The sequence below is a fragment of the Hevea brasiliensis genome, chromosome 2 (assembly GCF_030052815.1).
Source record: "Hevea brasiliensis isolate MT/VB/25A 57/8 chromosome 2, ASM3005281v1, whole genome shotgun sequence".
Taxonomy (NCBI): domain Eukaryota; kingdom Viridiplantae; phylum Streptophyta; class Magnoliopsida; order Malpighiales; family Euphorbiaceae; genus Hevea; species Hevea brasiliensis.
Window position 1 is genome coordinate 107079831 of NC_079494.1, and position 14229 is coordinate 107094059.

General features: G+C 33.7%; 1 protein-coding gene across 1 annotated transcript; it reads left to right on the plus strand.

Annotated features, from left to right (window-relative positions):
* Positions 1–2507: 2507 nt before the first annotated feature.
* Positions 2508–11436, plus strand: LOC110648560 (uncharacterized). Its single transcript, XM_058137880.1, has 4 exons — positions 2508–3375; positions 3461–3657; positions 10509–10583; positions 10680–11436. The coding sequence occupies exons 1-4, from the start codon at positions 2691–2693 to the stop codon at positions 11076–11078; spliced, it is 1356 nt and encodes a 451-aa protein (XP_057993863.1). The 5' UTR covers positions 2508–2690; the 3' UTR covers positions 11079–11436.
* The last annotated feature ends 2793 nt before the right edge of the window (positions 11437–14229 follow it).

Sequence of the window (14229 nt, forward strand, 5' to 3'; positions counted from 1 at the left end):
GAAAGGATTTTATGTTAACCGAGGTTATTATAACATTTTAAGTTTAAAAACGTCGGATTAAAATTATTCCAATTTTTTTAGTGCAACACGTTTCTGCATTGCTTGGAATTTCAGTGTATCTGTTGAAAGGTGGGGTTAAAAAGTGTATTAAAAAAATAATAAAAAAAAAGCTTATTAAAATTAGGCCAAATAATCGTATAACTTCTTAGTATTTTATTTTCAATTAAGTCGTTCAATTTTTGGAAAAAAATAAAATAAATTTTTTAAATTTTAAAAAAACATATCAAATAATTTTTTAGAGATAAATAAGTTTTTTAATTTTTAAAAGTAAATAAAAATATATTAAATTATAATTTATTTTTAATTTAAATTCAATTAAACTATGTACAAAAATATTTTAATGTATGGATTCTCATTAATAATTGTAATAAAATGGTAAGTTATTTTTTATTAAATAGTTTAAAAAATTTCTCTAAACTATGACAAAGATAATGAATTTATAGAAAATTTTTTTGAATTATTTAGTAAATAATAATTTATTAATATATTTTAGAATGTAACAAATACTTTAAGGATTAAAATTGATTTTTTACAAAATTAAAATTAAAAAAAAAAACCTTTTTTTAATAATTTACTTTGATTGCTATTAAATTCAAAATTTCATAGAAAAAGTTTTTTTTTCTTAGAGTCAGCCGTCTTTTCAAACATTTAGAGAACGTGTTGAATCAATTAATTAATTAATTAATTTCAATAGCGCATGCATGCAAGTGCAGCCGTAGCTAGGAATAGCAATCGGCGGAGATCACTCTCTACCTTCATTACATAGAAGATTTTATTTTAATTTATTATTGTATAATATATTTATTTATTGAAAATAAGTTATAATTTAAAATATATAAGATATTTAAATATATAAATATATAAAAATAATTTTTAATAAAAATAATAATATATTATTATTAAAATCAATTACAAGAGTTCATGTTAATTAATAAAATTTAATTGAGAGAAGCAAGAAAAATAGAGTTTAAAAGTGAATTCGATAATATTGATTATTAACTGTTTTATTAGTGATTAATTATTATATATTAATTATTAATAATTAATTATTTTTATAATTATTTAAAGTATAAATTTTTGATAAAAAAAAATTTGTTAGATTAGCTAATAGTATTGTCTTTTTCATCTTAATAAAAACACTAAAGGCCAAAGTTTTATAATCCATCCCCTCAATCTTTAATTAAAGTAATAATTGTCGTCCCTAGTTATTAGGGGTATAGATGGATCAGTTTAGTTGGGTTTAATATATTTACCCAAATCAAAAAGATTAAGTTGATTTGAAAAAGTGTTGGAACCGAAACCAACAAACTGAATTAGAAAACTAATATCTTCAAGTTTTAAAATAAAATGAGTTGGATTTGAGTTAGGTTTTGTTTGATAATTATATATATATTTAAATCTGAATTTATGCAACACTTCTTTAAGATTTTTTCTAGCTTAACTTTTACTCATGCAAATATTAAATTGAATAATTAAAATTATTGTCATTTATGAATTATAAAAAATAAATTTAACACATTCAAATCAAATTAGACTTCTTGATAAAGTATTTATAAATTCCTTTATACATTATATAAAATATTTACTTACAGTAGGATATTTATGATTCTTTTTTTCACTGTTTTATAGATAAATTTTATCAACAATCACTCAATTTTGCTATTTGTTTTATTTTAGTTATTATATTTTAATTTGCTTCAATAAAATTACTTATCTTTTATTTTTTGTTTATCGACAATCATTCGGGCCTTAATCCAATAGAATTTTTGGTAAAACTCTTATTTGAAATGTCTTAACTTTAAATCATAAAAAATATATATATCTTTGTTAAGTCAAGTTAAAATTTATTATTTCTTTGATTTTTTTAGGTCTAAAAATAAGGATTAGTAAATGTAATAAGAAGCATGAAGATTAAATTTATTTATTTCTTTAATTTTTTAATATAATATGATAAAAAAATAAATTTTTTATGATTTAAAATCACATAAGTCATGTCATATGAGAAATTCACCAAATATTCTATTAAAATTTTGTCTGAGTGATTGGTAGTGAACAAAAATAAAAGATCAGATATTTTATTAAAATATATTAAAATGTAATGAGTGAAATGAAATAATTAATAAAGTTGAGTAATTACTGAAAAAATTTATCCTTATCTTTAATAAATATATAATCAGGTTGCATATATTTATTAATTTTCAAAATTAAAACTAAATCAAATATATCAATTTATATAATTTTCAATTCATAATCAATATAACTCAAATGATGGGTTGAATTAGTGCTATAAGTTCGGACAGTTTTATATACATAACCTGCTACTTACATAGGCGTCTCATCCGACCCATCCAAATGTGGATTTGGGTGAAAAATAAGTTAACCCGCAAAACTATCCATCCAGCAATCCGACTCAATACTCGTTCACGCACCCATTATTTAAGCCACACTAACCATTTCCAATCTTCCCTTTGCAGCTCTTGCTCTCTCTCTCTCAATAAAATCTCACCTCGCCGCTTCCTCTGCCCTCCGTCATTAACCTCCGCTCCAAAACCCCAAAAACCCTCACCATCACCGCCCACCCGGTGGTGTTTTTCCGATCATCTACAAAACCCGCCCAAACCTCCTAAAAAATGGCGGCCACTGCTGCCTCAGAAGTCACAGAAGGACCTGTCCTCAGCTTTATTAACAAACGCCTCCGTGCTCTCCGCAAGAAGTACAACCGAATCCTCCAGATGGAAGAGTCCATCTCCCAAGGCAAGCCCATCAACAAAGAACAAGAGGACGTTCTGCGTTCTAAACCCTCCGTCTACGCCGCAATTGAAGAGCTCGAGAAGCTTCGCCAGCCTCTCGCTACAGCCGTCTCTGAAGAAATCGCCCTCGCCCTCCAAAGTCACCAGCAACAATCTTCCATTTCCGACAATGCAATTCCGGATAAGGATGATAGCGAGAAAAGCAACTGCGAGTCCGATAAAGGCACTCCTGGTGACTGTGGTTACGCGGTCGAGGATCTGTTGAATTTGTTGTATTTTGGGACGATGTTCGATGTGAAGTCGCAGAATGACTTCACCGCCACCTTGTTGACTCGGACACATGAGAGAGGTTGCTGCTTGACTTACGATTATGTGACTGATGATGCTACGGATTTGCTTGGAGAGAGGGATTTGGACATGATTTCGAAGCTTGGCGGGTTACTGATTTCGCGCCCCGTCGATTCTAGCTTATCTCATAAGAATGCGTTGCATCGGTGCATCGAGCACGCCAAGTTGTGGCTCGCTAACTCCGACCAGCCAATTGAGCCCAATGCTAACGCTACTTGTAATTTCTCTATTTATTTGTGGGTTTGGTTTTGTATTTTTGTGTGGGTGTTTTCACTGATGTTTTGGATTTGTTGATTTTGCAGATGCACAACTGAGGGAGAGGCTGAACAAGATTATGGCTTCTGATTACTTCACAACCACACCAGAGATGAAAGCTCCAGTGGAAGTGGCTGCAGCTGCTGCGGCTGGAAATTATGCGTCTTTCCAGGTTCCTGTTCATAGAGTTCCTATCTCTGTGCCAGTCCAAGTGGAAGGCTCTGTTGAGCAGTATGAAGCGAAGGTACAACTTCATTTCTTGTATACTTAAATATCAAAAATATGATTTTGCTTGCAGCTATGTGAACTGTGCCTTGCACATTTGCTCTTTACGCATTTTTTTGACCGATATTTCTTTTGTTTGATGTATGTATATTGTTGTCATCTTATGGCATTTGGCTTGAGCTTAATAGCTATAGCTCGTTTAATTTTATTGGTATACTTAATGGAGATAAAGTCAGATTTGGTCTGAAGGATGTTTTGGCAGGATGAGGTTTTAAGGAGTCTGTCGTGTGCTTGACACCATAGAACATAAACAATTCTTTCACATGGTCTCTTGTGAAGAATGAAGACCCTTTAGTTTACTTGTTCTTCTTCTCTCTCTCTATTTTTTTTTTGTGCCTTTGTTCTTTCTTTTTAGGGTAGGGGTCAAAATCTAAGAAGATTGCTTGTGTTATTGCCAAGATTGGTCTCAGAATTGATGTGCTGGATGAAACCATCTTACTCATCATTGCAACTTGTTATGTTTCAAACATCTGAATTATTATCCTTATTTCAGTATATGTATTGATATTCCAAAACTGGCCCTTAGATTTTCTGAAAATAGTGAGGTGGAAAGAAGCTGTGGGTGTGCTATGACTTCTCTGCATCTGTGTGCTTGAGAAATAAAATATAAAATTATTCTTTTTATGCCAATATAAAATGAACATCATTCATTTTTTGGCATTAGATCAGTGGATATCAATGGAACCCCTATCCTCAAGAAAGGAGAAATGTTAACTATCTTGGGTAACCTTTGGCAACCAGCTTTTTATAAGTTCCTGATGTGGTTGCTAGTTCATGTCAATGTTAGTAAGGCGAAAGGTGATGGGGTACCCTATGGACTTAGGCACAAGGTGTGGCGAGGTGCCATAGCCTAAATTGCCTAATATATATATATATATATATATATATATATATATATAACATACTTTTTTTAACTACGGTTGTGCAATTAGTCGGTTTGGTTCTGAACCGAACTGAACAGTAAAAACCGAATTACTAAACTCTTGAAAATTAAAAACCAAACCGATTTGAAAGAAGAACTGAGTGAACCGAATTGGTTCGGTCATAAACCATCGGTTTTTAAGAAAGCCTAAACTCATAATGTTTTCAACTCAAATTCAACAATCATCCCAATTCATTCATCAAACCAAAAAATCTATTGAATCATTAACAAACAAACATCCCAATTCATAAATAGGTGTACATTCAACACAAAAACAGATCCATGCAAGTAAAATTCCAAGTTTGAAATTGAATCTTCAATTGAAATAAACAATACCCAAAAGGAAGAAATTGAAATCAACAATACCCATTGCTTTAGTGTTCTGCAAATTAAAAACAAAACCCCAATTTTAGTGAGTTAGGTTGACGATAGTTGCAGGAAGAATTGAGGAAACAATCTCAGTGAACGAAGACCAGCCAAGGAAGAATCAAAGAAACAATCTCAGTGGATGACAACAAGGCAAGATGGGAGGAACTTGTGACTGCCTTGCTGGGAAGAAGATGAGCAACAGGCTGAGGAAGGGAGATGAAGAGAGATTTGTGAGGTGTGAGGAAGGATATGCATGAGTGAGGGAGATCTGTGGGTCTATGAGCTTTGAAGTGTTGAGGAAAAAAGCAGATATTTTGTTGAGAAATAGAGAGAAAACGGAGACCAGTGTTATCAAGGCGAAAGACGACACTAAGGCGACAAGTTACCCTATGGCCTTAGGCGAGAGGCGAGGCGAGGCCTTTTTGAAGCAAGGCGCCATAGCCTAAAATAACTATATGTATATATATATTGCACCATGTCTATATTGAGAAACTAGTACACTAATAAGAAACGTATAAAGTAATTGCAAGGAAGACCACATCAAATCATCAACTCAATCATCTTCATAAATCAAACAAATTGCATATCACAAAACTGAAAAAAGTGACCTATACACCTTTAACTGATCTGTATTGTTGTGCAAATAATGATATTTATAGTTACATCATGATAAGGATAAACACACAGCAAACTAAACTTAGCTATTTGTTACAGTAAGTTTGTTGCAGCAGATTACTCTTATCAAAATTAGCTTATCTTCAACAAGTAGCCTAAACAATTAGGGAAGAATTAAAATAAAATTGTTATTATATTAGCTAAAAAAAATGATATAACATTCACATTCCACATCTAACAAAATGCATATCACAATACCCATGTAAATTAAACACAAATTAATAAGAAACATATCTAATAAATTAATTAAAATAAAAAAATTGAACAGAATAGAAGAATACCCAAACAGCAGGTCTGAAGAATTGAAGAAGAGAGAGAAAGGAGAGAAAAAGAAGAAAATAAGTAAAAAAGAAAATAGAAAGAAGGGCAAAACAATGATACTACTGTGTGAAGGAAGAACAAAATAGAAGAAGAGGAAAAGACCCACGTAAATTAAACAACAAATTAAGAAGAAACATGTCTTACAAAATAATTAAAATAAAAAAAATTAAAAAAAAAAATGAACAGAATAAAAAGAATACCCGAACAATAAGATCAGAAGAATTGAAGAAAGGAAAGGAAGGAAGAGAGAAAAAGAAGAAAATAAGCAAAAAAGAAATAAAAAAGGGCAAAATGATGATACTGCTGTGAAGGAAGAACAAAATAGGAGAAGAGGAAAAGAAAGAGAGGAAAGAAAAAGAAGAAGAAGAAGAAGAGGAGAGAAAGAGAGAGAGAGAGGAGAAGACATACCCGATTGAGAGAGCTACTGTAAGAGAGAGGAGCTGCTGTGGGAGAGAGGAGAGTTGCGGCTGTTTTGCGTGACAGAGATTGAGGTAGGGTAACTAGGGTTTTAATTTTAGTTGGGTTAAAAAAAAAAGAAAAAAAAAATAATGCTCCTTTTAAAAAGCGTTGCCTCAATGCCTCAATGCCGCTTGCCTTTGTTGCTGGGCCGGCCACCTCTTCGAAGCCAGGCGAGGCGCTAGAGGGTCGCCTTGCCTGGTGCCTTACCTCGGTGTCTCCGGCTCCTTTAACAACACTGATGCAGACCATCAAAGCAAAAAAGAAATGTGTATATATGGCATGTGAAAAACAATGCAGCATCATTGGGTATATATATATTTTCGGTTCAGTTTGGTTATTTCAGTTTTTTAATCTTAATAACTGAATCAAACTGAAAAACCAAAATTTTTTGAAATCACTAACTGAAACCGAACCGTTTAACCGAATAACCGAACTGTAAAACCGAATTAAATCAGTTCAATTCGGTTTTTCAGTTAAAACCGTTGAGTGCTGACCCCTACTTTTAACTAGTTTAATTGAGGATCTGTAGATTTTAATTCATAATATGCATAGAAATACTTGATGCTAAATTGAAGACCTACATGTTTTTATGCAGATGTGGTCAGGTTGTTTGGGACTAAATTCAAGATCACTAAATTTCATTGGCAGAATTATGAATGATATATTAATGGTTTTGCTATACAATTAGGCAACATTTAGAAGGATCCATGTCACAGTTTAATGAGACATGTATAAGGCGGTCATCATTTTCATAATCAATACTTGTAAATGTCTTCACTTAAATTTATTGTGCCAAAAACCTATATCCATGTTGAAAGGCAACAGGGTTCTTGATCTGAACTTAATGAAACCTTAATCTAAACCATTTCAAAATGAAAAAACCATTTGCAAAATGCAAATACACAATACCCATATAATAAAAAGCATATCACTATACCCATTTAATAGAAAGCATATCACACTACCCATTTAACAAATCTAACAAAAAAAATTAAAAAGAAACAAAAAAAAAAAATAAAAACAAAGTGGTGGAACTTCTGGAGTGAAGATGGACTGAGAGAAGAAGAGAAGGAGAAGGAGAGAAAAGAAAAAAAAAAAAACCCTGGATATGCAGGTGCTGTTAGGCTGAGCAGATGAGAGAGGAGAAGAAATATATAAGAAGAGTAGAGGAGAAAGAGGAAAGAAGGTGAAGAGGGGGGAGAGAGAGAGAGAGATGAAGGAAGAAATACCTGGTTTGGCTGTCTTCTCCAACTGGTGGCGTACTCAAAGTGCTGCTGGTGGCGTGAGTTGAAGACTTAGCTTAGGTTTTTTTTTTTTTAATTTTTTTTATGCTGTTTAAAAAAAAATTAAAGGGAGGGAAAGTGTATGTTATTTAGCTCAATAGTCACCTTGGTCACCCTGCGCCTCTCGCCTTACCTGTGTTGGCTGTTGGCCTCTTTCAATTGGACTTGCCTCAGCCAGGTGAGGTGTCATCGGCTCACCTTATCCAGCGCCTATCGTCACCTTTAACAACACTGGTTTGTGTTCAGTGACTTTTTTCCTCATTGGTCTGATTTTGTGAGACTGCCTTTTATTTGCATGCTATTTTTTTACACTGTCAAACATTGGTACATGAGGTAAAGTACTGTGACTTTGTAAGATGTATGGGGTGTTGTGGTTGCCATGGATCAAAAAGCAGCCTTTGTCCTTCCATTTTTCATCTACTTCTGACTTCATCACTCCCAAAAATTTTATGTTGTCTCTATCTCTGTTATCTTTCTTTGAGAACAAATTGGCTTGTATTAACTGGTATTGGTTGGCAGATAGTGGCATCAATTCATTTGATGCCTGATCGTTGATGTCAGCATTTTTTGCATTACCTTTCCCTTCATTCTAACCATAAGTTGAGTATAAACTCAGTTTACTCAAGAGGGCTTAGGTGTTGTATAATGGAACCTGTTGGAGCCCTTCTTTTTTATAAGTTGCGAGGCATTTATAACTGGTAGAATAATCTTACTAGCTCTGTTAAAAATTAGGTGGGTCTCTAAGTTGTGAGGAGTTTATTTTGTATCCAGCCATTTGCACATTTTTTGGGATATGTGCATATTACCCCTGTCAAAAATTTTTATTGGATTAATGTGCTCTGGGAAAATGTGCCTCATGTTTTTCTGTGTTTGTTTTGGACTTCTCCGGAGGAAATCTGTTTTGCATGTCATTTCTATTGGTAGGCAACCAGATTTACTTCAGTGGTCTTGTTCTTTCATTTTTTTTGAATAATTCTTTTATACGGAGACCATTAAGGTCTGGCTTTCATTGAAGAAAGAAAAGAATGGGAAATGTTTTGTTTATTCTGTCTAGATGAATCAGGGGCATGAAAACTAAGGAATGTTGGTGTATTTGTATTCATAGTTATTGAATGCTCAAGACGCATTAAGGCACCAAGGGGTCCTAGAGCCTAGGTGCAAGGTGCAGACGCAGGCGCGCTTGAGCAAGGTGAGAGGCCGGAAAAAAAAAAAAAGTAAATGTAAATATTCCATCAAATTTCAAATAATATAAAACTAAAAATATCAATAATAACTAATAAGCATTTAAGTACTAATATATTAAAAATTGAATAGTCTTTTAATGCCTCAAAACTAAAGTCAATAATAAAATAACTATTCTTCAATCTTCATCAAGAGTAGCATTATAATCTTTCATCTTCTTCTACACCTTCATCCTCTTAATACTCATATTTAAAATCAATCTCTTCATCATCTTCCTCATCTTTTTAAGAATTGAAGGAGTACTATTTAGTTCTCAAGTTAGTGGTGGATTTTTTTTCTTTTTAATTTGGCATAGATCTTGAAATATGTATAGATGCTACAATTTTTTTTTTTTTTTTTTGAAAAAATAATGAGAGTGGTAGTGTTGAAATGGAAATATGAGAGCTTTGTGATCCTGGGTGTGGTGGTATCATGAGATTTTGGCAACTAGTTATCACTAGCAATACTAATTTCGAAAACTTCCTACTCTTAGTGTGTCAATATTGGATTCTAGTAGATCGACAAATTTCAAGTTATGTGTTAGTGCTTTTTGTCACTGAAAGTGCTCGTCGAAGGTGAAAATAAAGAAGGCGCACCTTTCTAGAGCCTTGCGCTTGTAATAAGGTGCATGCCTAGGCACTTAAGTGAGGGCCTAGTGAATGTCGCCTACCTTTCTCCCGTAGAGGTACTAGGGTTGGAGCTTGGTGAGCCTCAAGCGTGAGGCACGCCTTTAATAACTATGTTTGTATTTAAGAGAGCAAATCATGTATACCAAGTAGCACCTACATTTATGTTTCATGAAATGTCACAAGTGGAGTTTCATGTAGTTTTGTGCTAGAGACTTCCTGCCTCGAATGGGAGGAGCATGAAAGTTTTAAACTAGGACATCAGGAGGATATAAGGTGTTGCTCATGTTTTATTCTACCACATCAGATGAATTGGTTATGTATCTTCAGTTTTTGAAGTTAACCTTGATTATAAGGTTTACATTATCTAAGCTACATAAGTTTCCTTCCATAAAGAAGAAATCTTTTGACCTAATTCTGAATCTGTTGGTTTTTTTTTTCTTAAAAAAGTAAATATTGCTACTTCATGCTCAATTTTTCAATCCCTGTGGTTCTGTGAGTAGTGACTAACGCATGACTCTTACAATTTCTGTTTAACTTAGTTGGCTATCCTTTGTTACTCTAAAAGTGATGTGCTCCCTGTCAAGCTATATTTGTTTGAGCGATGTAATTCACATTTGGATGTACTTGGATTTAGATTGCAATTTTTCAGAAATCAATCAAATAATCCTTTCTATTATATTGGTGGCATGTCATTGGGCAAAAGTCACTCGCTTTGCTTTTTGAACTTTTACATCTCTCTTCAACATTTTTGTATGTGGGTAATTGGATTTTCATTTGAGGAGCTTTTTGCTAATTGTTTCATTTTTCTCCATAATTTTAATGCTGTTTGAGTTTCTTTCCTGATGACATTTAAATTATTTCTTTATTTTGTTGAATCTTGATATTTGTTGAAGCTTGAAGTGTCTAGTTTAAAATTCTACCTTTTCTATAGGACGAAGACACAGCAAAATTATTAGGACATGAAACTAGCGATAATCTGTCCAGCCCTGATGAGGAACTTCAGAAGGTGCTTTTTTCTTGTCATACTATAAACATTTTTCCTTGGCTGGCTATGACATGTTACTTCTGGAATTGATATAAGTGGCTCATTTTTCGAATGCAGGATGAACTGGAGACTGAAATTATAGTAGAAGAGGTCTATGGTGAACAGGAACAGGCTAGATCTTCAGAAATTGACCATAATCAAAAAGAGGTAGACCCCAAGGAGCAACAACATTTTGCTCGAAGGAACTACCAAAACCAAAGAGGCAGTCGTAGTGGTGGTGGCGGGGGACGCAGAGGTTTTTCAAATGGCCGTGGCAGAGGAGGCGGCGGCAGAGGAGGTGGTGGCTACCAAAATGGGCGCAGCCAATATTATGAGCAGTCTGGAAACTATTATCCGAGGAATTACTATAATAATCGAGGAAGGGGTGGCAGGGGTGGTGGTGGGCACCCTTATAATAACCATGGTTCAGCAGTTCAGGGTGGTCATGGCCCAGTTGATGTTGGGGTGGCCTCATGACGTCATTACTTATTGGGTGTTTATAGGGTGTCGTGTTACTAGTTTTCTAGGTGGGTAGTGAAAATGTTCTCTCTCTCCTCTTTTTGGCATGAGAAACTTGTCATGAATGTGGTTTACTGTTGATGAACGCACCATCCTAGTCTAGGCTCTTTTTTTTTTTTTTCTAATTGTAGTTCGTTCAATGAAATATTTTCCGTTGAAAATCCCCCAAAAAAAAGAAAAAAAGAAAACATGTCTTTCATTGATTTTTTTTGCTCTCTGGTTAACTTGCCAAACCTGGATCAAAACAAGGTGCATTTAAGTTGAAGACTGGTTGGCCATTACGATGATATTCAATAATGAATGCTTAATTGTGATATGAGAGTTCTTATTGAATGCTTGGTTGTAATGGTGATGATTGTAATATAGAAACTCATATAAGCAAACTCGTTCAGAAATATAAAAAAAAAAAAAAATTGTGATGAACCAAAGGGGGTGATACTGCTCGATAAGCCAGCTAGTGTAACAAGGGATTCCCTAGCTCGTAAAATGTGCTATATACTGTATGTCTTTAAGTTGAGTGTTTTTATTTAATTTTAAATAGTTGAATGGAACTGGATGTCTCTGAGAGGCCACGGCAGCTTCTTTCTTTATTCATTACTAAATGGTTGGGAGTGTTTTTAGGCACTAACAAATTAATAACAGTCTTTGAAGTTCAATAACAACTCATTTTTTGCTGCCATTTCTCTGGATATGATTATGATTGTGAGTTTGAAATAAATCATTATTAGTGTGTTGTAGGCATCAGCTTCTTCTGTTCACTTGTATTTGTTTTATTATTTATAAAAATTAAAATATCGATGATTGTTGTTGGTAAAATTGGAATTTATTCTTTTGTTAAAAAAAAAAAAAAAGAATTTACTCATTACAATAAAGCTATACGATTGAATTTTCCCCAAAAATAAAAGGGTCTTATTCAGATAAGCATTATGTTTCTTTCTTTATTTAATTTTCATGAAAAAAAAAAAGAGACAGTTCTAGAAAGGGGATTTGAGGAAATTAGCTTTAAAAGGTTGTCGAAGGCAGGCTTCTATCCAGCCATGGACAACAGCTACCAATAGTCACTGATATTTGACCTTGTGATTGCGGAAATGGCATCACATTGGTCCACAAAAAATCTTCTGTAACCTTTGATTATTAACATGATGATCACATATCACCAATCTTCATTAAAGATTTTTGTTTTGAGAAGTTGGAAAATAATAATTCTTTCTGTCAAGATTTATTAGGTTAAAAATACCTTTAAACATCAATGTCATTCCATAATTTTAGTCAGCAAAAATTACAATCTCTAAGATCTTAAATATTGGAAAGAATTACAATTTTTAATTTAAAATTTTTATCCAATCGAAAAATAATTGTTTAAAGCACTCTAATTAACCAATTAATCTAAGCTATTAGAGGGTAATTTTAATTTTAATTTTAATTTTAATGTCCTAATGTGCCAACCTTGTTTATTAACAAAGGCTGAAAATGGAGGCCTCTCAAATCTCAATAGCCTCAGCCACCGCATGATGCAATTGATTTCTAATCAATCTGATTCTGTCTGCCTTTAACATTTATTAAACGAACAAGAAAAAAAAAATATTTGGATTAAAATGGGATTAATCAAATAATTTAAAAATGTTTGGTGTGTCACGACCCAACCTATGGGCCGGATCGACACTAGGACCTGGGCCAGCCTAAAGCCCTCGAGGCCCGTAGTAAGCCTAACTATTCCTTAACCCAACTCTAAGGCTCATTTGGGTCCAATTTCAAGAATTCAACTGCACCGAGTCCGGCCATAAAGTGGACCTTTCAACGGAGAGTTTTTGACTCACCCGACCTGTAAACACAATATATAATCAATTGGGGAGCTCAGCTCACCCTCCACATACTCAAATGTCATAAAAATAAATGGGAGCTTAGCTCCCTCATCCAGTCCAACAAACATGCATATAATAATAAGTTTATAGGCCCAACATGACAATTATATTATAGTCCCCAAAACAAATAAATATTTCTAACACATGCAAAAATTCTAGGAGTTAATAGAATTACACAAACATTAATAAAAAAACCTGCAAAGGAGAAAAGCAGGTTAACCACAACAAAATCCTCCTGTAGCCTGAAAATAATGAAAAGGAGTGAGCGTTCGACTCAGAGAGTAAAATATCAATTTTAACCATAATCTCTATAACTATCTAAAGCTAATGCACCCTATAGAGTGAAATGCAACATCAGCAATATTTTCACATCATAACAGCAAAAAGGTAATTTGGAGCACAAACACACTCAATAATGTTAAATCATAAATATATAGGAGCTGATCCCCTATACAGCTCTCTTTAATCCAACCTGTGCCAGCGAAGAACTCAAGCCGAACTTTCGCTTAATAAACCAAATCGGGGTCCCAGTGAAGAACTCAAGCCGTGCCTACCCCGAAGGACCGGGTCCTAGCGAAGATCTCAAGTCGTGTCTACCCGTCCTATTCATAGCCAACAACACATCACACGCACGCCAACGCACGCACATTGCTCCAAATTCCCACAACAACATCTATGGCACTTTAATAGTTGTGAATGCAACATAAAACGTGCCTAGAGTTTAACTACATAAATATATACATATAAGTGATGCATGGGCATGCTTGAATATATAATAATATTGAAATTATAATTAAAATTAATATTTTACTCACAATACACCGAGGACTATTGTGGCTGCTAGATGGAGGAGAATAGCTGACATCGATCACCTAATAATTAAATTATAAATTTATTAGTACTCAGTCAAAATAAAACTCTAAAAAAGCAATAGACAGCCTAATTCATGCCGGAAATCCAGCAGAGTTTTCTCCATACCTGGAACCTACCCAACCTGTAAAAAGATTCAAATAACACTTCTAAATTCTAAATTTCCACAATCACATCTCATCAACATCACATGGCCCCTCCTGGGCCCTCCAAATCAGACAATAGTCATAAACTTGAAAAATTACGTTTTAGTCCCTATAACTAGCCCTTTTGCAAAAACTATCCAAATGAGCTCTAAAAATTCTAAAATTTTGCCCCGCGGTCCTTAATAATATCATAAGGCTATTGCAAAAGGAATTATAATTTTTCGATCATCT

Coding starts and splice junctions, on each gene's coding strand:
- LOC110648560 (XM_058137880.1), top strand. CDS start 2,691: ATGGCGGCCACTGCTGCCTCAGAAGTCACAGAAGGACCTGTCCTCAGC. Junction 3,376..3,460: donor GCCCAATGCTAACGCTACTT/GTAATTTCTCTA, acceptor TTGATTTTGCAG/ATGCACAACTGAGGGAGAGG. Junction 10,584..10,679: donor CTGATGAGGAACTTCAGAAG/GTGCTTTTTTCT, acceptor TTTCGAATGCAG/GATGAACTGGAGACTGAAAT.